Here is a 22,705-nt window from a genome sequence, read left to right as displayed (position 1 = left end):
GGGCTGCAGTGTGCCCAGATTTTTGCTCACACGTTATCCTGGGTGTTTCTGGAAGGATGTTTTTGGATGAGATTAACACTTGAATCAGCAGACTGAATAAAACTGATTGTACTTCCTGACATGAGTGTACCTCATCCAATTGGTTGAAGGCCTAAATAAAGAGAACCAAAAGGCTCACCTTCCTCTAAGTAAGAGAGAATTTCTCCTGCCCAACTGCCCTTAAACTAGGACATTGTCTTCTTTTTGCCTTCATGCTTAAACTAAAATGTTGGCTCTTCTTGGTTCTCGAGCCTGTCAGCTTTCTAACTGGAGCCACCCCATTGGCTCTTCTGGGTCTCCTGCTTCTTGACTCAGCCTGCAGGTGCTGAGACTTACAAGTCTCCATAATCATATGAGCCAATTTCTCATAATAAATATCTATGTCTCTCTCTCTCTCTCTCTCTCTCTCTCTATATATATATATATATATATATAAAACATCTGAGTAGTGGCTGGTGTCTGCAGCACACAGCTATTTTGTGAAAAGCATATAAGTTAGTATATAGTAGGCTCCCACAGCAGCAGGGAAGAAAGGTGAGAGGTCTAAACCATAACCCATCACACAACTCTGAGTATTGAAATGTGGATAAGGAAAATGAGTTTTGCAAATGAGGTCGTACCGGAATTTTCAGTGTTTGTTTGCAGGCCACACAACGTTTAAGATGTGTGTAATATGGCATTTTCTGCTAACTAAACTTCTTAACATTGGGGATAAGAGTACTTACCCTGTATTTCATTTATTCAAGCAGAAATATTTGTTGAATGTCAACAATGTGCCATGCATTGTTCTAGGAAAGGAAGATAAGATAGGCAAGGTCCTTGCTCCATTGCACTTATCTTCTTGTAGGAGGAAGCATACTATACGCATAAGCAAATAAATAAACAAGGAAACTGTCTTATGGTGGTAAGTGATAGCAAAATCAGGTGATATAAAAGAGATTGACTTAACCTGGTGATCAGAGAAGGCTTCTCTGAGGAGTGACAAGAAGAGTTAGCAATGCAAAGGTCAGGGGAAGACATTCCAGGCATAAGAAGCCTAGTATAGAGACCCAAAGTCAAAGGCAAGCTTGACCTGTGAGAGGAACAGAATGTGGGTGGAGCATAAGTGGGCATGAGGAAGCGTGGTGCCCACTTGTGGGACCAAGAGGCTGGGGCATGTCTAAATAATGTTGGTTTTTATTCTGGGTGTGATAGGAAACCACTAGAGGTGTAGAATAGGAAAGTGACTTGATCTCATTTGCACTTTAGAAAAATCATGCCTGGTGCCCTGTGATAAAATTAATCATGGGGAGGGTGACTATAGTCACCTTAATTGTACATTTGAAAATAGCTAAAAGAATATAAATGGATTGTTTGTAACACAAAGGATAAATGCTTGAGGGGATGAATACCCCATTCTCCATGATGTGGTTATTATGCATTGCATGCCTATAGCAAAACATCTTATGTACTCCATAAATATATACACATTCTATGTACCCACAAAAATTGAAAATAAAAAAATTTAAAGAAATTAATCATGGGGGAAAGAGGAGACAGCTCAATGCAATGCCTGATCCTAGATCAGACCCGGGACCAGGAAAAACATGTTTTTCTTTTGCTATAAAGAACATCAATGAGACAATCAGCAACATTTTAAAATGTATGTAGATTTGACAATGTCAAAGTCAATTTTCTGACTCAAATAATTCTACTTTGTTTATGTCAGAGAGAGTCCTTGTTTTTAGGAAACACACACTGAAAGACATTATGTCTGCAACCCACTCTCAAACAGTTCAGAAAAAAAACCCATAAAAACAAAGAGATAATAATAAAGCAAATGAGATCAAATGTTAATGAATCTGGGTAAAGGGTATATGAGGATTCTTTGCAAGTTTTTTCTACTTTTTCATAAGTCAGATTTTTTTTTTTAAGTGTGAGATATATAGAGAGGTGGATTCAAAGAAAGAAACAGAGTGGGAGTAGGGAGTTTGACTGAATGATTATTGTGGAGGACCAGGGGTCTTAGTAAACGACATTCTGTCACCTGACCATTCACCACTGCGAGAATTTATGACAATTTACTGCAAAGAGATGCAAACACTTCTTTCCATTTTCATCTCTCCACATGCCTAGAAGAGGACTGACCATTTTGCTTATAGAGGGCCTGGCACATAGTAGGTATTTCATAAGTAATAACTCTTGAATTGAACAAACCTTTCCATCTGGCCAAATGGTTTTCTCTCTCAGCCAAGTTATGGGTATAGAATGTTTCAGGTTAGTTTTTTTTTTTTTTTTTTTCATGAATTTTGTGTAAGTGGACTGACCATGAATAGTATTTGGCTTAGGCAACAACTCCCACAGACTATGAGGTGCTTCAAGCAAACCTCAAAGGTACTATTAAATGGATACAGCAGGGGCAAAATCAGAACTACCTTTCAAACATTTTCTGGCACTTAGTCTCCTTGGCTTAGGTATTTAGCTGAGAGGAAGCAAGAGGATGCATTGGAAAAAGGACAAAGTTGGATGCTCAAGGTCCTATGTTTCACTGCCAACTTTCACTACTTACTAGGTGTATTTCCTGGAATTCTACTCGATGTCTCTGAGCCTCTTCAGCTTTAAAATATGGATAATCATTCTGCTTTGCCTTGTGTGCTTGTTGAGGCACAGCATAAACATTCAGTCTTATAACACATGCAATAGACATTTCTGGGATTGTTCCTTCATGTAGAAAAAGGAAAATCCAAATAGGATCGAGATATTTTGTGTTTTTTAAATCTGGAAATTCTTTTGAGTCCAGAAGTGGAGTCGCACAATGCCAAAAATTATAAAATATACCATTTAAATAAATGTCCTTGCTATTTCTGATGGATAAAATAGATGATTAAATGACTGTATTTTTCTCTTTTCATCACTATGTTTAATATCATGTAGACATAGCTTGAAAGGCTCTGTTTCACTACACTAATCAGTTTATCCATTCAAATCTCTAAGTTGGGACTTGCAAGAAGTCATCTAAATGCTTTCTTGTTCCTTCTCAACCTTGGCTGCACATTGGAATCATCTGGAGATTCTGATTTAATTAGTATGTAGTATCTGAATAATGGATGTTTAAATGGTCCCCAACTATTTCTGATGGTGGCTAAGTTTGAGAAACCTTGTTCAAGAAGATAACTCCAATTAGTGGTCCATGTGGATCTCTAAAGATTCTGTAATGAAAGCAGCACACAGAAAAAGAGGCCTGCCAAATCCTAACCACAACAAGCAGAGATGCTAGGTTCCTGAGTGGGCATTTGTAACTACAAATTTAGATCTTAAATTTTCACCAGATAATAAAATAATATCTCCATTATGTAGAAGTCTACTTCAAGAGGAAGAAAGATAAATTGCTTTTTGTAACTGACTATTCCTGTCTCATCTCTAGCTCTGTTGCGGATCTCTCCCACATACAGCCCTGAGAAGAACTGGTGACACTCAATGGCCTACCTGTGTCCCATCAGCATTGAGGATGCCCTTTTTACAGACTAGCAAAGGCCCTACCAGGCCAGAGCTGGTGTCCTTAATTGGATCAACTGCTGAGAAGTAAAGATAGGTCAGACAGGGAGGATCACCATCAGCTGGGCTTACGCTCTCAGGCACTGTCCACTTGTATGTGAAGGTTTCACCTGGTTTAACATGTGCCCCTGGTTTCACAAATCCTGAGGATATAAACAAAACAATTATTCAAAGCAACAGGCAAGAACATTATATTGGTCAGACTGGGTCTTCCAACCCTGGGTGTCTCCCTCTGATGATGAAGAATTTTGTACCAGGAGAGTGGTTTTCTCTTGTGTATCCTACCAGAGGAGGCCACTGCCACAATCTGCTGGCTTATGAGATGAAAGTTTAAATCAAAGGATTATCTTCTTAATAAATCCCATACAGTTTCTGACTCAAATGCCAGCCTTAACAAATATTAAAAGACTGATAGTGGCCCATTCAACAATTAAGTGAAAATTCATAAAATATCACTGGAATGCTTTCTATGCAGAATATATTATACTTGGTCTTGCAGAAGATACCCAAAAGAATTAAGCAAGAAACCTATCTTTAAAGAGTTTGAAGTATAGGAGACTGAACTCTGAAATCATCCAAATAACTACAAGATAGAGGAGTTTAGTAAATGCCCAAGGTTACAAAGCTGATAAATAGCAAATCTGGGATTCAAACTCAGTTTTTGTCTGATTCCAAAGACTGTGAACTTAACCCTTACACCATACTGCCAAAAAACACATTGAATCTTTCCTACTAGACAAGGCCAGAGGCTCACTCTGCATTTTATCCAGTGCTCTGCAAAAAGGTGCCCAATATGTTTGCTGAGTTCACAAGCATTTTGTCTGTTCTAGTGTTCTTTCTGCACACACAAACACACAGTCATTCTGAGCATTTTTTTTCTTTTATTTTTTTAAGAGACAGGGTCTTGCTCTGTCATCCAGGCTGGAGTACACTGGCATGATTATAACTGTAATCTTGAATTCCCAGGCTCAAGAGATCCTCTTGCCTCAGCCTTCCAAATTGCTGGGCTTACAAGCATGACCCACTGCACCCAGCTATTTTGAGTATTTTGACGAAGGAGGAGAGGACAGGTATAGGAATTGTTACCGCAGCAAGAGAGGGTGAGGATGGGTCCAGGGAGAGGGAATTCTCTTCCATTCCTTTCTCCTCTGTCCCCTCACCATCACCACAAAACCTATTCGCAAGTGGCATCACACTAGAGTGTTAAGAGTATCCCAGGAATCCAGGGTGTCTGCTGCAGTGACAGGGATGAGTACCAAGGAACTAGAAGTTTCCCAAGAGCAGTATCATGAATGGATTAGAGTTCCCACAGCCAATGGGCAACAGCTACCTTTCTTACATTTAGACAACCTGTGCCATGTACTCTGTGATGGGGAGAGGCCATATCAGATGATAAGCACATATTACTGTTTTTAATAAACATATTTGCGGATTTGATACAGAGCAAAGACCATGTGTAAGATGTTGATGTCAACAAACCATTAGACATCAGGTTTTCCCTTCAGCCTTTACCTGCAAAATCCTATGCAATCTGCAACTGAAAAGCTCTCCATCTTAGAGAAAAAGAAGTGAATGTGAAAGTAGCTCACTTTTGCAATTTACTATATTATTGAGAAAAAAAGAAAGAAATGAACATTTCCTAAGAACCTACTATGGGCCAGACCTTGTCCTAAATTATCTCCCTCCCTTTCCAAAGCCCTGTAAGGAGAGTATTGTTATCTGCATTTGACAGGAGAGAATTAGGTTTAGAAAGTTTAAGTGATTGCCCAAGCCCTCAGGACAGGTAAGGGAAGGGACCAGGATTTGAAGCAGATCTGTTTATTTCTAAGTGCTTTGCTCACCCATCCTGTTTCCTCCCTAAGTCCAGAGTGAGACTTACCATCTAGATTTGGGGCTGCATCAGATGCCTTGTCATAGATCACGCCATGGGGCAAAATGCTATAGACCTTGTCAGCTTTGTTGGCAAAGGTCACTAACAGGGTATCACCCACCTCTGCCTTGATGACTGGGCCTGAAAAATATCAAGTAGAAGAGAGAGAAGAGAATGAAAAGAGACAGAAAGAAGTAGAGCAGAGGAGTCACTCTGTGCAGATATGTATGCCCTGCTAAAATATCTCCCTGGGTTCAGTGCATGGGGGATGGTTTTACTGTACCAAGAATTCCAAGATGGGCTTCTGCAGCAGACAGTCTCTTTTTTTTAGTAAAAGTTGCATCAACAAATTCAGTATACCGAACCTTCCAGTATTTTCCTCCTATTCTGTTGTCCCCTTGTGTGAAGTAGAGATCAGAGTCACTGAAAAGACATAGGAACCCGATTGAGGACACTTCTCAACGTATCCAACAAATGCTTTAATTATGGAGCTTCATTCTATCACTTTTAGTCCACTCACCCACCCTTCTCCCCAGAAAAGACAGTAAAGGCTTCGACAGAGTTCCCAGGAATAGTCAACCAGCCCTAAAAGTCTTCAGAGGCTGGATGATACTCAAGCTCATTTCTCTCTTAGCCATTGTACTTTCTTCCCCCAGAGGTCCAGCAACTGAAGCAGGCACAAGTAAACTCCTTGTTTACCAATATTAGAGTGCCAGAATGGTGTTCTACAGAGTAACAAAGAGCTAACTGGTTTCTCTGCAGAATAAGCATCCCTCTCTCTCTTGCTGATGTTAATATGAATAGTCTCTGCATCTAGTAAGCTCTTTGACATCTGGCATTATTAAGAAATGGAGTGTGTAGTCAATCAAATAGTGTAATTAATGGAGAGCTGCCATATAAACCATATACATGAAATGCCAAATTTCCAAGTCATGAATATGAGAATGTAAATTCTGACTAATACTGTCTTTATACTACCTTATTTCTGTTAATGGTACCATCACTCCTGCAGCCATGTAGATTTTCTTTTTCTCCTTCATTCCCTTAACTCATTCATCCTTACTTTGTAAAATTTTCTGGCACTCTTCCTTTTCTACTCTCCTTGTGCATCTTTTCTTTTCCTTTCTTCCCACTACCATGACCCCAGTTCATGTCCTAATCACACTGGGTGTGGCCCATTATATGAACTTCTGAAATGTATCCTCTATCTGATACTGGCTCATTTACTTTTCTTCTCAGCATATACACACACAACTATTAGATTAGTGCAAAAGTAAGCCAAATGGTCATAATGTCCAAGACCGTGATTACAAGTTAGTTTTAATGGCCAAGACTGCACTTACTTTTTCACTTAATACAATATTAATCTCCAAAATGGTAATTTTAATTGTCATTTACCTGCTCCAAAATCTTCAATTGCTTCCAATTGCCAATCAAATAGTGTTCAAAAAGATTAAAGGACCTCTGCAATTGATATCCCGTTTACCCCAATTCTCTATTTCTCTATGCAAATGCCCGTTCTTCTATGCAAATTGTTACTGCAGTCTCATCTGTTCATTCCCCCACACCACAGGTGTTTTGCGTCAACCCCTGCATCTAAAATTCCCTTCTTCCCTATTCAGTTAGATAAATTCTATCACTCCTCAAGATCTTGCTTAAGTCTCACTTCCTCTATGACTAGCTTAGCTCTCTCTGAACACCCAGATAACTCACTACCAGGACAACTCACCTCATTCTTATTTGTAACTTGCAGTTACTTCTCTACTCCTGTGAACCCAACTTCTCCCTCTGCTTTTTATTGCTTTAGATATCCTTGTATTCCTCATGTCATCTTGCACGTTGTGCTTTCATATATCACATTAAATATTGATTGAATATAGTTTACTCTTTCATGTTTCAGAAGGCACTTCAGAATTCTACAAGGCCTCTAAGACAATTTTGAATGCTAATTCTCATTATTCTGTTTATGGAGAAATATTAGTCAACAGAGAATGTTGATATCAGAGTCTTTCACATATGGTTCACACAAATTCTTTAGGCAGGGTTCAAGTGCATCAGTTTGGTGGAATAATTAGTGAATGTATGGATGAATAAATGAATGAATGAATAAAATGTACAATTAAGGAAGCAAATGATGTTTGATTGATCACAAAGAGAATTTTTTAAACATTCACTTAAATATAAAAAAGGATTCTTAATATCATACTGTACATTTTCTAATATCTTCACAGACATCTTTGCTTATGGTTATATAGTAACAAGTCACAGGAGTCCAGATCCATCTAATAAATTGCTCTATTCAATTTTTTAAATAGTATATTCTATGGGAGCGCAGAGAGAACATGATTCATTCAAATCAGGAGTCAAAGGATTTCTAACAGCACTTTGCACTGGAGTTTGCACATAGTACCTACTCAAGAAATTCTGATCAATGAATGAATGAATGATCTAGTGTTTTGATTTAGCCAGCAAGTCACAAAACAAGAAATATTCTACCAGTTCTCAGCAGTGCTTTTGCAGCACTATGCCATCCATGCAGTATGAGCTCATCTGAGCAGTGGTTGGAATGCAAATGAGATCACAAAGAAAGCCTAACACATGCTTCTCTGACCAGAGGCTTAGAAACACCAGCAAAGAGTGCTTACCTGCCAGAGGCATTTAGAGGAAGACCACTGAATTTGTTATAGCCTTGAGGAGCATAATCCCAAAGAATTTTTTCAGCTGCTATAAAGTAGCGTCTCTGTTGACCCTTCATCTTGGGGTAGAAAATATCACTTTTGCAGTTAGCAATGTTGTATTGCCCCAGCATACCAGCTGCAGAACAGAGGAAAACCACAAGCTGAGGCATAAATGTCACAAAAGGAATCATAGAGGAAAACATTGATAGATTTGACTATTGAACATTAAGACTTTTGTACAGAAAATTAGACCATAAAGAAAGTTTTTTTAAAAAGGATAAATGGCAACAGGAGGGATATTTGTGACACATATGACAAAACATTAATATGTAAATCACTTTTACAAATAAAGATGAAAACAAGTAAGTCTCCAGTAGAAAATGAGCAAGGAGCAGAAATGTTTATTCACAAAAGGAATAACATTGACCAATAAATGGAAAAAAAAAGTTCAACCTTAATAGTACTCAAATAGTACTCAAACCTTAACAGTATTCAAATGATACTATGTTCATTGATTAGTAAAGATTAGAAAGACTAATAATTCTCAGGTTGGTAGATGAATGGGGAAAGAGCCATACTCGTACACTTCGGGTAGAAGAATAACAATTTCCAAAAGAGAATGTGGCAATGTGTGTCCATAGCTTTTAAAAAAAAAAATCAAACTCTTTGACCCAGGAATTCTAAATCTAGGAGTTTTTCTAAGGAAATCTTCAGACAAAAGTGCAAACATCTATAAATAATAGTCATCAGTACTGTTTATAATAGCAAAAAAATTGGTGGGAAACATAAGCGTTAAGCAATGGAGTGTTGATTTAGTAAGTTGTAATCTCCTTATAATGGACATTGAAAGTATTAACAATAATGACCTAAGCTCTATATTCATCGACATGAAAATGTGTTTCTGATGTATTTGTAAATGAGAAAAGTTAGCTTCAGTGCGGTATCAATAGACTGATTTCATTTTATAAAATACATACATATTTACATATTAAGAAATAGAAAATAGGGAAGATATTCACCAAAATGTGAATGTAAAATATATCTATTATGGGACTACTGATTTTAAAATCAATGTATAGGGGCCAGATCCAGTGGCTCATGCCTATAATCCCAGCACTTTGAAAGGCTAAGGTAGGAGGATTGCTTGGGCCCAGGAGTTTGAGACCAGCCTGGGCAACATAGTGAGACTCTGTCTCTACTTGTTAAAAAACCTCCAATTATATATATTTTCTAATTTTTTAGAATAACTTTTTTCTGAAGGCATGGGCAATTTAGAAATATTGTATTTCAGTGAATGTATAAATACCAGCTTATGTCCACAACTATTGGGCTAATTTAGCAATCTTACTAGTCTCAAATGGCTGCTAATACCTTGATTTTAAATCTACAGTTTCTTCCCAGATTTAACAGCATGAGACTCTTTGAGAATACAAACCTTGTCTTGTTAATCTTTGTTTTTCCAGAAGAGCATCTAGTACATATTAACTGATTAATTTTTCAGTTGAATGTAATTGGGATACTGCAGTTGACTAATGCTATGATTCACTGCGGAAGGTGGACAGGAACAAGAATGTGTTATCAAAGCAGCCCTGAGCAGCTGGATCTTTGCACCTATTAGTGACTAGATGAAGTTAGTATCCAAATTTAATCAGACATTGTTTCTTCTGTGTCTATTCCATTAACATATTTTTTTTGTCTTGATTTCATCATCTGAGGGCAGACCCTTTATATGTTAGAACTCTAATGCTGTCAAATGCTTCTTAACTAGCATCCAGTGACCAGAATTCCTCTGTCAAGTCCTTCTTGCATGCATACATTTATCTTCCTAAATAACTGCACTGATTATGTCACTAGTATGCCTAAAGAGCTAAGGATCACACAGCCCCACCTCCTTAGCTTTGCTAAGGGGCCTGATGAGCCTCCCCAGGCTCTTCTCTCATCACTTCTCTGTAAGGAACATTATGGTCCAGCTAAGAAAGGACACAGTGTATGGTGTCCCAAGAAACCAGGACTAGGTCACTCAACAGGCATTTAAGCCAACAAATGTTTATCATGCACCTGTGATAGGCCATGAAGGAAGCTACAGGTCAATGGATTTTATCTCAATTTGAGGAAGAACATTCCAATAGAGCAGTCCAGAGATGAGGTGAGTTGCTATAACTACTCACAAGAGATGTTCAAAAGGAAATTAAATAATTGGAGGGGCGATTGGTCCTTATTATCCAGAAAGTCCTTTCCAGTGCTAAAACTTTATTACTCTACTTACAGTTGCTCAAAGAGAACATGTGTTTTTCCCAGTTCATTTTGCTTCCTCTATCTGAAAGTCTTTCCTTCTTTATCTATTCAGTTCCTACTCATATTTCAAGGCTCATATTAGGAGCCAACTCCTCAGGAAGCCCATGTGATTGCTCCAGAGTAGTGATTACAGCCCCCAAAGAGCATTTGTCTCATTCTGCCTTAAATTTTATTCATTTTGTGAGTGTCTAACTATGTCTAACTACTAGATTACAGGTTCCTTGAAGGTCTCATCAATTTTTAATCACTTCTCCACCTTTTTCATACAGAGTGGTCAATAAATACCTGTTGATAGAATATCAAAGAGATGAGCATTATATTTTCCTGTATATTTATTACCTAATTAAATATAATACATACAAGACTCTATCTAACAGTAGGCATTGGATGAGCACTGGTGACTGTGTGGTTTTACTGTACCATTCTAAACATATCAACTGGTCTTTGTCCTTTTTACCTTGTAGGTGGTCGCTGACCTGGCAGGTTATCATCCACTTCCCAGGATTCTCGGCTATCATTTCTGTTGTAAGGAAGGTAGCTGGGAACAGGTTGACGACATCAGTCCGATGCCCTCTGCTGATGAAGGTGTTACCATAGAAATAGATGGAATGGATATCTATCTCATTCCCCATTCCAAATAGGTGCCAGGACACAGATTCACCAACACACATATCAGGCTCAGGGAAGTTTCCAAAGAGGTATCCATTGAGGGCTGGAAATAGAAACACACTAGTGGAAGAGACTCCCCTGCAGAAGCGACCAGGACCAGAAATGTTGGTAATACGTACTTGAGTATGGCTGGAAAACCAGTGCAGACCATTGGTTGTAAGGTTTTGGTGCAGAAAAACCTGGCTCTTAGAAATATATATTGTGCAAAAGAGAAATGAAATGTTTTTATTGGCCTTTTTCCAGAAAAAACACTCAATGAAAGTGAAGATCAGCACACACTGAAAACAGCCTCGGAGCTGCTGTGAGAACGCAATAATGAGGTCAGGAGAAAACAGAGTGCTTCTCATATTTACAGGAGGCTCAGTCACCTTCTGTCCTAATCCTTCACTGGCATATCTGCTGTCTCCACCAGATTTTGTGCTCCTTGGAACTAGAAACCCTGTTTTGTTCATCCTAACAGTTATCAGGACCTAGCAGAAAAACTGGCACATAGTAATCTACTTAATGAAGTGTCGAAAGCATGTAGTGAGATGGAAAGAAAAGGAACTGATTAAAAGGGTTTTATGAGAACTGTTTTGTTTGTTTACTTTTAAGAAGCCAGGAGAAAAACAGTTTTTACTACATGTTGCTGGGGCAGAATCTTATTAAGTTTATGGCATAAGTCCAGGACCAAATACTTTAAAACCATCTAAATGGCAGCTGGGACTTGACCAAGTTCAGAAAAGAACTTGATTCAGGGCTTTAAAAAGTCACAACATCCCTTCTTAAGTTCAAACTGAGTTAAAAGGCAATTGTTGCTGAAATTAATTCTAAATTATTTTAGTAAATTTAAATAAATTGATCAATAAATCTTGTACATATTAATTATCTTCCATAGGCTAGATTTTTTTAATAAAATTTTTTTCTTTACTTGATTAGGTCTCCTTTTCCAGGCTCTCTCTTTCTTTTTTTTTCTTTTGAGATGGAGTCTTGCTGTGTCACACCCAGGCTGAGGTACAGTGGCACAACCTCGGCTCACTGCAACCTCTGCCTCCTGGGTTCAAAAGATTCTCCTGCCTCTGCCTCCCCAGTAGCTGAGATTACAGGTGCCCACCACCACGCCCAGCTAATTTTTGTATTTTTAGTAGAGAGAGGTTTTGCCATGTTGGCCAGGCTGGTCTCAAACTCCTGGCCTCAAGTGATCCACCCACCTCGGCCTCCCAAAGTGCTGGGATTACGGGCGTAAGCCACCATACCTGGCCCTTTTCCAGTCTTGAAGGATTGTTTGCAAACACACATCTACTTCAGCATACAGACTAGGGTTTTTTGTTTTTGTTTTTTGAGACAGGATCTTGCTCTGTCACCCAGGCTGGGGTGCAGTGGCACTTAGTTCACTACAGTCTCAAACTCCCGGGCTAATGCAGTCCTCTGACCTCAGCATCACAAGTAGCTGGGACCACAGGCATGTGCCACTATGCCCAGCTCACTTTTTTGTTGTTGTTTGAATTTTTTTTTTTGTAGAGAACAGATCTCCCTATGTTGTCCAGTCTGGTTTTGAACTTCTGGCCTCAAGCAATCCTCCCATACCTGCTTCTCAAAGTGCTGGGATTATAGGCATGAGCCATTGTGCCTGGACAGGCTTCTTTTTATGATACATGTAATCTATGTTTGCTTACGTAATTCATTTCATTTTGTTGGACATTTTCACTTCAAAAGAATAAATACAGAGTAACAGGAATTATTTGGGCAGGTGAGTCTTAAATAATCACAATTAGTAGTTTTCTGTAATATTTGAGATCATCACTCCCATTTTGTAAAGTTTATGAATTACAACTGGTCACAGCAATGATTTGAATTTATGTCTTCATTGACTCCATCCTTCATTGTTTTCTCTGCCTCCCTGCCTTCCCCTTTCTTTCTCTCCCTTACTTCCTTTCCTAGAATCACTACACACAAGGTTGCCAAATACCTAGAATATTTTCCTAGAATCACTACACACAAGGTTGCCAAAATACCACTAGAAGGAAAAGAGAAGGCATGCAATACAATGGAAATAGTCAACATACTGACAATCATGCCTTGATGTGCTTTGGAATAAAACATGGCCAAATTTATATTTATTTGCTATGGGACTTCTCTCAGGAAACTGTCAGGCACTAATTGTCACTTTGACCTTAAACAAGTCATAGATAGTCTCTTGACCTCAGTTTCTCTTCTGTAAAATGGAGATGTCAGATGATCGTCAGCTCCTTAATTTCTCTTACGATTTTATGACTATATTGAGGATAACTTGGTTAGAACAATTCTGAGAGAGAGACAAGCAATAGAAGGAGAAGATATGTCAGTAAATAAGCTGGGATATGTAGGTTAACTATTTCCTTTATGTTCACTAGAACTCGCTAAGAAAATCTTAAAATGCTACATTAAGCTACTGCTTTGCAAAACAGGCATGAGTAAGTGCCCTGTCTCAACTAATGAAGTAACTATAGAAGTTCACTATTTTGAACAAATACAGAGTCCAATGTATAGTATAGGCTCAATAAATTTTGTTGATGTAAAGAATGCCTGGGAAATGTAATGAATTCATAAGTGCTTATTTAAACCCCATGTATAACTCAGTTCTTAAAATTTAGCAGCGGCTCAGAAAATGGTTACTGGATAAAGCACAATGTTGCAAAACAGAGGATTATTATAGGATGACTATTTAATTCTCCTTTCTCCTTCCAGTCAGTCTAAGCCCACCCATGCTCTGGGCTCATCTCAGGCACCAATTCTTTTCCAATTACAATATAACATTGATCCCTCCATTTTTCCAAAGCTCTATGGCTTTGTCCACACTGCATGCCCAATTTAGCATGTATCCACTGCTTTGTCCCCCTCAGATTGTTTCAGGTTCAAACATGTGCCATGTATTGTATCACTTTCTAACCATGGTCATCACTGAGTTATAAATCTTGCCAAACTCAGATCAACATTTCTGTGTATTTTGTATCCGTTGTAGTACCTTATAGTATAAAAGGCCTGGTATATGTTTGGGAACATGGGAGGTACTCACCATGCATTTTGTTACTCCTCTGGAAAACAGCATCTTTCTTGTCAACTGAATCAGGGTCCGTGCAGAAATGTTTGATATTTTCATCGAGGTACCAGCTTTGATTCTCATCCACAAGAGTAAACATTATAACAAACTCTCGATCCACATCATTCCGTGTCCCTGAATATCTATTCAGGATACCTATCAGGCACATTCAAAAGAGTAGAGAGAAAGAACTAAATCAAGATGAGCTTTGCTTCCTTCCAATAGTGTCAGGTAAGTGTGAAGTTTGGTGAAGACCTATACCTACAAGGATAACCCACAATATAAAATCAGCAAAAGGCTTTAACAGAAATGACAGAGCCATAGAAAAGTCATAAAACAGAAATCTTCATAATCACATACTTGGAAGCCTGGCTATCTCTAAAGGGAGTTCATTTTATTGACAAAGTATGGACATGCTAAGTCAAATAATAAGGTATAAAATAGCAAATGATTATTTGGGTGAAATAATGAAGCAAAAGGCATCCCTGGTCATTTGACTAAATTTCTCACTTTTCTATACATTGTGTTATGAAATATCATTTTAAAAAAATAACTATAAAGTCTCAGAATGCTGTGATGATTCTTAGACAAAAATCTGAATTATTGCCCTCTGCTATGGTGTCAGATTAATCTTCCATGTTAGAATTTCTAAAGAAATTTGAAAGAAGAGGCACATTCTCTGTGGAGCAAAGGAGGTAGGCAAAATAAGACCTGAATCTTATTCACACTTCAACTCCCTAGTTACCTGGAAACAAAGTTCTTTACCTTCCTTGCAGACCAGCAGGGGACCAATTAGCCCAGAGCAGATGTCCTTAGGGGCGTCGATGTGCGAATGGTACACCCAGGTCAGGCAGTTGGCATCGGCTGGAGCAGGTGCATATTCTTCTCTCACCGGCCAGACGTAGGTGTAGTTTTTCCCAGGAGGAACCATGTCATCATTTTTGTTCCTTCCAGATGTTCCATCTGGGTATAGGGCTCCTTCCAAAAAAAAAGATAAAACATAGTTAAAACACAGAGATCACATGCTATAGTAGAGAGGGCCAGAGCTTTGGAATCAAACATAACTGAATTAAAATTCATTTGCTATAGGACTTGAGGCAAGTTACTTAAATTCTCAATGTCTCTATTGTCTATCAGTAAAACTGAAATGTTGATATCTATCCTACAGCGTATATAATAACTAAATGAGGCAATGTATACAGAGTGTTTTGAACAGAACTAACTTTGTATTCAAAGTTAAATTAACTAACTTTGTACTTAAAGTTAAATTAATGTAGTTTGCTGCTTTCTAACTTGATACTTATCTAATGTGATAGAGGAACAGGACATAGAAAAAAAACTCCAGAGAGCTGCCCCTCATCCATTAAATTCAAATGACATTTAAAACAATTGTGTTATCTCAGCGGCATTTGATACTATTGTCAGCTCCCTCCCTCCTTGACTCATGTGGCATCACACCATACACTTTGACCACTTTTTTTCAGTCCATTTTTCCAGTTCACTCTCTTGTATCTGCCAGTTTTTGGTCAGAAATCCTCAAAGTATAATGCTGGCTTCTTCCTTCCATGCCTTGTGCTTTCTCCCCAGCTGATAGTGCTCATCCCCACAGTGCCACCAATCAGCCACGCACAAGTGACCCCCATGTTTATCTCCAGCCAGGACTTCACCTCTGTACTTTACACTGATATTCAACTGTCTGTTTGACATCCCTACTTGTAAACTTCAAGAAGATTGCAAATGCAACTTTTCCCAGGGAGTATTAGCTCTCCTCTCCCAAGCTCGGTCCTCAGCCATTGCCACTACTCCCAGTAAAAGGCACTACCAACATTCAGCCACAAGCCAGAAACAAAGGAAGCATTTTTCTTCCTCCTCGTCTCTTTCCATTTCCAAAATACCACAGGGTCCTATCTCTGCTTCTTCTCAAATTCATCCATTTATTTATGTTGATTTCCATCATCACATCCGTAGTCTGAACTACCATCGTCTCTCACCTGGACTTTGTAGTAACCTCCTAGTTGGCTTCCCTTCCTCTTGCCTTTCTAATCCATTTTCCAAGCTACCACAAGAGTGATCTTTTCAAATCTTAAATACAATTCTATTGTTTCCTGTTTAAAATCATTTCATGGCTTCCCATCAGTGTTGGGATGAACGTCAAATGTGTTTAATGTAGATTAGAAGGTCCAGCATGGTCTGGCTCAGGCAATCCTGAACTCCCTGGACTGGGTCAGTTTTCTAAAATGCATTTACTCTGAGAGAAGGGCAGTAGAGCCAGTGGTTAAGCTCACAGCCACTGAAATTAGACTGCCTGGAAAGGAATCCTACCTCCATCACTTGTTAGGTACGCAGCTTGGGCAATTTCCTTCTCTTCTATGACTCTTAGCTTCTTATCTGTTAGGTGGTGATAATCATAAATTCCTACCTCTTAAGAGTTGTTGAGACTTGTAGGATATAATATCTATAAAGCACTTATCACAGTGCCTGATACATAGTAGCCTTTTAGTAAGCCATTTTATTTATTTATAGCATTTACCTAGGTTTTTAATTATACATGTGTATATGTATGTATGTGTATATATGCACACACTATATATATATTTAAACACATATATAGTATGTATATGTGTCTACATATACACACACATATACAAATATCATGTGTGTGTGTGTATGATTGCTTGATTAATGTCTCTATCTCATGTTAGACTGTAAGCTGCATTAAAGCAAATACCAGGCTTCTTTTTGCTCATGGTTGTATCTTTAAGACCTACCCCATAAAATATGACTGAGTGGCATTACATTACACTGCCTTTGTTCAAAGCCCTATGAATAAAATGCATATCTTGGAAATTCTTTTCTATATGGAGAGATTTATATACGGAGGGTCAGGAGTTGAGTGAGAGTGGACTTGTCTTGAAGTTTCTATTGAGATCACTTATTTTGAATTGATTATATGATACAAATCAATATAAATAACAATTGTTCTAGAAATTCTTATGTTCACAATTTACTTAATGGGTCTTGTTTTTATTATTATTAGGAGTTATTGAAGGCTATTATTGAAATGAGGAGAGAGAATCCCCAAACAGAGCCTTTGTGTCACTACTCAAGTTGAAGAATATCATTGGGAATCAAAAATAAAGTATAAATAGAAAGGAAGAAGTGATTTGGAGATAGGTAGCATATTAAGTTGTTCTGAAAGTCATTTTCAAAAGAATTTATTATGGATTTTGACCAATGGTAACATCAACAGTATGAAAGTATAAAACACTGTTTATTTGCTTATATATGTTCTAGGCTGTGTGAGCTTTTAAAATTCACACAATTGTTTTACCCATCAGGTTTGAGAATTTTGAGGATTGATGGGGTCATGGGAGAATGAAGCTCATTCATACACAAACGTCAGAAGAGTAAAATATGCAATTTTTCAGAAGACAGCTTGCCAATTCCTATTCAAAGAAAGTATATAAAACCAGCAATTTTATTTGTAATAATGTATTGTAGAAACATACTTGAAAACCTTTTTCAAATTACATGAACTGGAAGCAACCTAAATAATCATCAATACTGAACTGATACGTTCAGATGATGGGATACTGCACAATTGTTAAATGGAAGTCTCACTGTATGTACTAATAGGAGAAAATCTCCAAGACAAAGTAAAAAGTGAAAAACAGAAACTGTTATGGCATAATCCCTTTTATATAAATGAGCAAGAATATACACATACATACATGCTAATATATGTATAGAAAAAAAGTCTGTGAAAAATTTATAGAAATTGTTTAAGATTATTGCCTTTGGAGTGAAAGACAAGTGAGCAGGGCTTTAACTTTTCTTCTTATACCTCGTTACTCTTAAGAACTTCTAACCATGTTCATAGGGTACTTTCTCTTTAATTTTCTATTTTGAACTAATTTTAGTGAGTATGTAAAGAATCAGATTGTGTGCGATTTTCCCCTGCTTTATACTTTTTTATATTAAAGCAAAAACCAGTCCAGATGCAGTGGCTCACACTTGTAATACGAGCACTTTGAGATGCCAAGGTGTGAGGATTGCCTGAGGCCAGGAGTTTGAGACTAGTCTAGGCAATATAGCGAGACCCCATCTCTATAAAAATAAAACAAATAAAACAAAAAATAAAATTTAAAAACCAATAAAATTTATTTTTAAATAATTCCTAATACTTAAGCATATTTCAGATGTAGGTCAAGAAAGCACTAGTTCATTTTATCATTAAATGAAGGAATGTATATAAGACCTCTGGCACAGGCATTAGCATAAAATAGTTTCTCAATTAATGTTAGCCCCACCCCAACCTACTTCTAAGTTCCATTCTCTACCCCTCCCTTGGATGATATCTTGGAAGCAACAACTGTGTATTTACTCTTCTTCACAACCCAGCATTGTGTCTGGCTCACAGCAAAACACTAAGCTGAATTAAGCAGAGACTTTAAGACTTTCAAGCTTATAGCTATAGCAAAGACAAAACCTCATTAAAGGAGAGCAAAGAAGTCAGCAAATTCTCTTCCCAAAAAAGCAACTATAAAGTTAGACAAAATTGATTTAAAAAATAACAAACCATTCTGGTATCTAGAAATTGAATAAAAACATTTAGCAATGTTTATGCTTGAAACTGCTGAACATCAGCTAAGAAGAGTAGGATTCTACAGCGTTGTTTTTCTAACCACTCACAGATCCACTAGCAGAGAACATAAGATTTATTGGCTCAAGATGCTTAGGCACAACTGCTTCCAATCATTTGCTGACCACTGAGCTAAGCAGACATAGGAATGACCTCTCAGAAGCCATACTTAAAAATAAAAATAAATAATAAAAAAAGCAGAAATCTCAGTGGCCACACACCATAGGAAAGATAATCCACAGATTTAGCCCACAGGTTACTAAACAAAGAAGCAAGCAAACAACAATAAATAACCTAGAGTTGATGAAGGAGTGAGAATCCAGAGTTGCTACATTACATTCTTTAAAAAATCCAATTTTCAAGAACACCAAAAATATGAGAAACACAAAGAAACAGGCAAGTGTGATTAATAGTCAGAGAAAAAAAGGCAGCCAGTGGAAAGTATCTCTCTTTATGTCCTTAGAGGTTGAATTTAGCAGAGAAAGACTTCAAAGCAGCTATAATAATACATTCAAACAACTAAAAGGAATTATGTGTAAAGGGTTAAAGAAAAGTGGGAAAGATGACTCAACAAATAGAGAATCTTAATAAGCAAATAGAAATAATAAAAAGAATCAAACTGGAATTTTGGCATTGAAAAGCACAATACGTTAAATAAAATACTCACTAGAAGAGCTCAACAATAGATTCAAAAAGACAAAAGAAAGTATCAGTGACCTTGAAGATAGATCAATAGAAATTATCCTATCTGAAAAAGAGAGTGGGGGAAATAGAAGAAAATGGATAGAACCTCAGAGACCAGTGGGACAATGTGTTTACTAACATGTGTATAACAGTTGTCTTCAGAAAGAGGGGAGAACAACAAAAAAAGTATGGGATAAATATTTGAAGAAATAATGGCCAAAAATTTCCCAAATGTGGTGAAAAACATTAACCTACACATCAAAGAAGCCTAATGAGTCAAAATTTGATAAGTACAAAGAGGTCCACAAACAGATACATCATTGTTAAACTGTGGAAAGTGTAAAGAAAGACAAAAAGGTAATATTGAAACCAGATAGAGAAAAATGACCCATCACGTACAAGGGAGCATTAGCATGATTAATGGTTGACTTCTCATCTGAACATTTGAAACCAGAAGACAATGAGATGATATACCCAAAGTGCCAAAGAGGAAATGTTAGCCAAGAGTGCTATATCCAGCAAAACTATCCCTCAAAACTAAAGGCAAGACATTCTAGATAAATGAAGACTGAATGAGTTTGTTACTAGCAGAACTGCCTTACAAGGAATACTAAAGGACTATCAACCTTCATAATAAATGGAAATGTCACCAAAGAGTAACTTGAATTCACAGGAAGAAATGAAAAGCACCAGAAATGGGAAATATATGACTTAATATAAGAGGTTCTATAAATGGATTTTCCTTTATTTTCTTTATTTTTTAAAAGTCATAAAGTAATATAAAGCACCAAGTATATAACAATGTATTGCTGGGTTTATTTAGAGAAGGGTGTTATAGATAGATAGATAGATAGATAGATAGATAGATAGATAGATAGATAGATAGATAGATAGATATCAATAATAGCACAAAGGAGGGGGAGAGAATGGAACTTTATGGAGCAAAGCTTCTACATTTTGCCAGAATTTAGTTGGTAAAAGTGATCAACTAGGGTGCATATTACAATCCCGAGGCAAACCAATAAGAAAATGACTCAATGATATATAGGCTAAAAAATAAACAGAAATTAAAATATTATTCTAAGAAATATTTGTTCAACACAAAAGAAGGCAGTAAAAGAGGACCAGAGGAACAAAAAAGACATAAGACATATAGAAAATAATTAGCAAAATGACAAATATAAATCAAACTAATAAATAATTACATTAAGTGTGAAAGGTCTAACACCATAATCAAAATGCAGAGATTGTCACACTGGGGGGAAGAAAGCAAGATTCAACTATATGCTGTTTGTATTGTGTCTTACATTCAAAGACACAAATAGGTTGAAAGTAAAATAATTGAAATAGCAAAAGTAAGATGCTATATCAATAACAGACAAAATAGATTTTAAGACAAGAAATATTATTAGAGACAAAGATATTTTGTTGTGATAAAAGGGTAAATATATCAGGAAAATATAACAGTTATAAATGTATTCATATCTAACAAAAATGCATCAAAATACATGAAGGAAAAACTGACTTAATTTAAAGAACAGGGAATAGAAGCTGGCTGTGAAAGAGTCCAGCAGAAGGAAACATGGCTGCCAAAGTATTAGAGTCCACTGGCAAGTTTAGCCTGGTCTTAGCTGTTACAGGAGGCATGGTGAGCTCTGCCTTATATTATGTGGATACTGAGCACAGAGCTAAATCTATGGCAGATTCCATGGAGTACAGGACATCGCAGTAGGGAAAGGAACTCACTTTCTCATCCTATTGGTACAGAAACCAATTATCGTTGACTGTTACTCTTGATCACATAACACACCAGTCATCACTGGTAGTGAAGATTTACAGAATGTCAAGATTACAGTGCACATTGTCTTCCAGCCTGTCACTAGCCAGCTTCCTCACATCTTCACTGGCATTGGAGAGGACTATGATGAGCGTGTGCTGCTGTACATCACTAAGAGATCCTCACATTACTGATTGCTTACTTTGATACTGGAGAACTGATCACCCAGAGAGAGCTAGTCTCCAGGCAGGTTAACAACGACCTTATGGAGCAAGCAGCCACCTTTAAGCTCATCCTAGATGATGTGAAAAGATCCTCATGTTACTGATGGCTTACTTTGATGCTGGAGAACTGATCACCCAGAGAGAGCTGGTCTCCAAGGCAGGTTAGCAACGACCTTACAGACTAAGCAACCACCTTTGAGTTCATCTTGGATGATGTATCCTTAACACATCTGACCTTTGGGAAGGAGTTCACAGAAGTGGTAGGAGTGAAACCGGTGGCTCAGCAGAATCAGAGAGGGCCAGATTCGTGGTGGAAAAGTCTGAGCAGCAGAAAAAGGTGGCCATCTTCTCTGCCAAGGGAGTCTCCAAGGCAGCTGAGCTGAGTGCCAACTCACCGGCCACCACAGGTGATGGCCAGATTGAGCTGCACAAGCTGGAAGCTGCAGATGACATTGCATACCAGTTCTCACGCTCTCATAACATCATCTACCTTCTAGCAGGGCAGTCTGTACCCCTCCAGCTGCCCCAGTGAGGACCCACCCTGCCTGTACCTCCTCAGGCCAACTGGGCCACAGCCCCAATGATTCTTAACACTGTCTTCCTTCTGCTCCTACCTGAGAAATCACTGTGAAATTTCATGATTGGCTTAAAGTGAATAAAATAAAAGTAAAATCACTTCAGATGTCTAATTATCAAATGAAGCTCTTTCACTCTTCTCACATTATCACCTTCATTTACTTTTTTATCCACACCTGCTACGAAAAATTCCCGAGTGCCTATGCAGACTGGCTTTAGGTCCCAATTTGAGGTCTACTGTAGCTCCAACCTAGGTACTGCAATTGGCAGAACTAAGGTAGGGCAATGTGTGTGATGGACTCGGGAGAACAGTTGTCAGCCTGAGTTCACAGGTAGCCTCCATCCTGTCATTGATTGAAGATTTGAGGGTAAAGACACATGCAGCTGAATTGAAAAGGCAGGCCTCAATTTTCCCAGCAGTTCCTGCACAGATGCAGCTGAAGAGAGGTCCTGAAGAGGGTCAGAGAGAAAGTGGTCTGTCTCTTACTATAAGGCCAATTCTCTTTAACTGTGGGACCAGTGGAAACAAATGTGAACTAACTGAGTGCAGATTGAAGAATCTGCTTCTGTTGAAATGGGTTGGCCTGATTCTTGCCCCCCAGGGTCCTAATACTTGCATAGACTTAGACAGTGCAAGAGGAGCCCTAAACAGAGATCTG

General features: G+C 37.9%; 1 protein-coding gene, 1 long non-coding RNA gene and 1 pseudogene across 2 annotated transcripts in view; 2 read left to right on the top strand and 1 right to left on the bottom strand.

Annotated features, from left to right (window-relative positions):
- LOC105500888 overlaps positions 1 to 11,655 on the top strand; it is a 47,349-nt gene extending 35,694 nt beyond the window's left edge. The window contains exons 2-3 of the long non-coding RNA XR_001000103.1: positions 10,881 to 11,193; positions 11,329 to 11,655. This is a non-coding gene — a long non-coding RNA (uncharacterized LOC105500888). The remainder of the gene's footprint in view (positions 1 to 10,880; positions 11,194 to 11,328) is intronic.
- HEPHL1 (hephaestin-like 1) overlaps positions 1 to 22,705 on the bottom strand; it is a 78,414-nt gene that overhangs the window by 27,455 nt on the left and 28,254 nt on the right. Inside the window, exons 3-9 of the mRNA XM_011926564.1 lie at positions 14,909 to 15,121; positions 14,120 to 14,299; positions 10,874 to 11,128; positions 8,089 to 8,257; positions 5,727 to 5,866; positions 5,453 to 5,584; positions 3,505 to 3,716 (exon numbers count right to left, since the gene is read on the bottom strand). Coding sequence (XP_011781954.1) covers positions 3,505 to 3,716; positions 5,453 to 5,584; positions 5,727 to 5,866; positions 8,089 to 8,257; positions 10,874 to 11,128; positions 14,120 to 14,299; positions 14,909 to 15,121 — 1,301 coding nt within the window. The remainder of the gene's footprint in view (positions 1 to 3,504; positions 3,717 to 5,452; positions 5,585 to 5,726; positions 5,867 to 8,088; positions 8,258 to 10,873; positions 11,129 to 14,119; positions 14,300 to 14,908; positions 15,122 to 22,705) is intronic.
- On the top strand, positions 21,052 to 22,002 carry LOC105500889 (annotated as a pseudogene).

Source organism: Colobus angolensis, unplaced genomic scaffold, assembly GCF_000951035.1.
Source record: "Colobus angolensis palliatus isolate OR3802 unplaced genomic scaffold, Cang.pa_1.0 Scaffold7, whole genome shotgun sequence".
NCBI classification, from domain to species: domain Eukaryota; kingdom Metazoa; phylum Chordata; class Mammalia; order Primates; family Cercopithecidae; genus Colobus; species Colobus angolensis.
The sequence above is the reverse complement of the archived record's forward strand: the minus strand, read 5'-3'. Positions and strand labels throughout refer to the sequence as shown.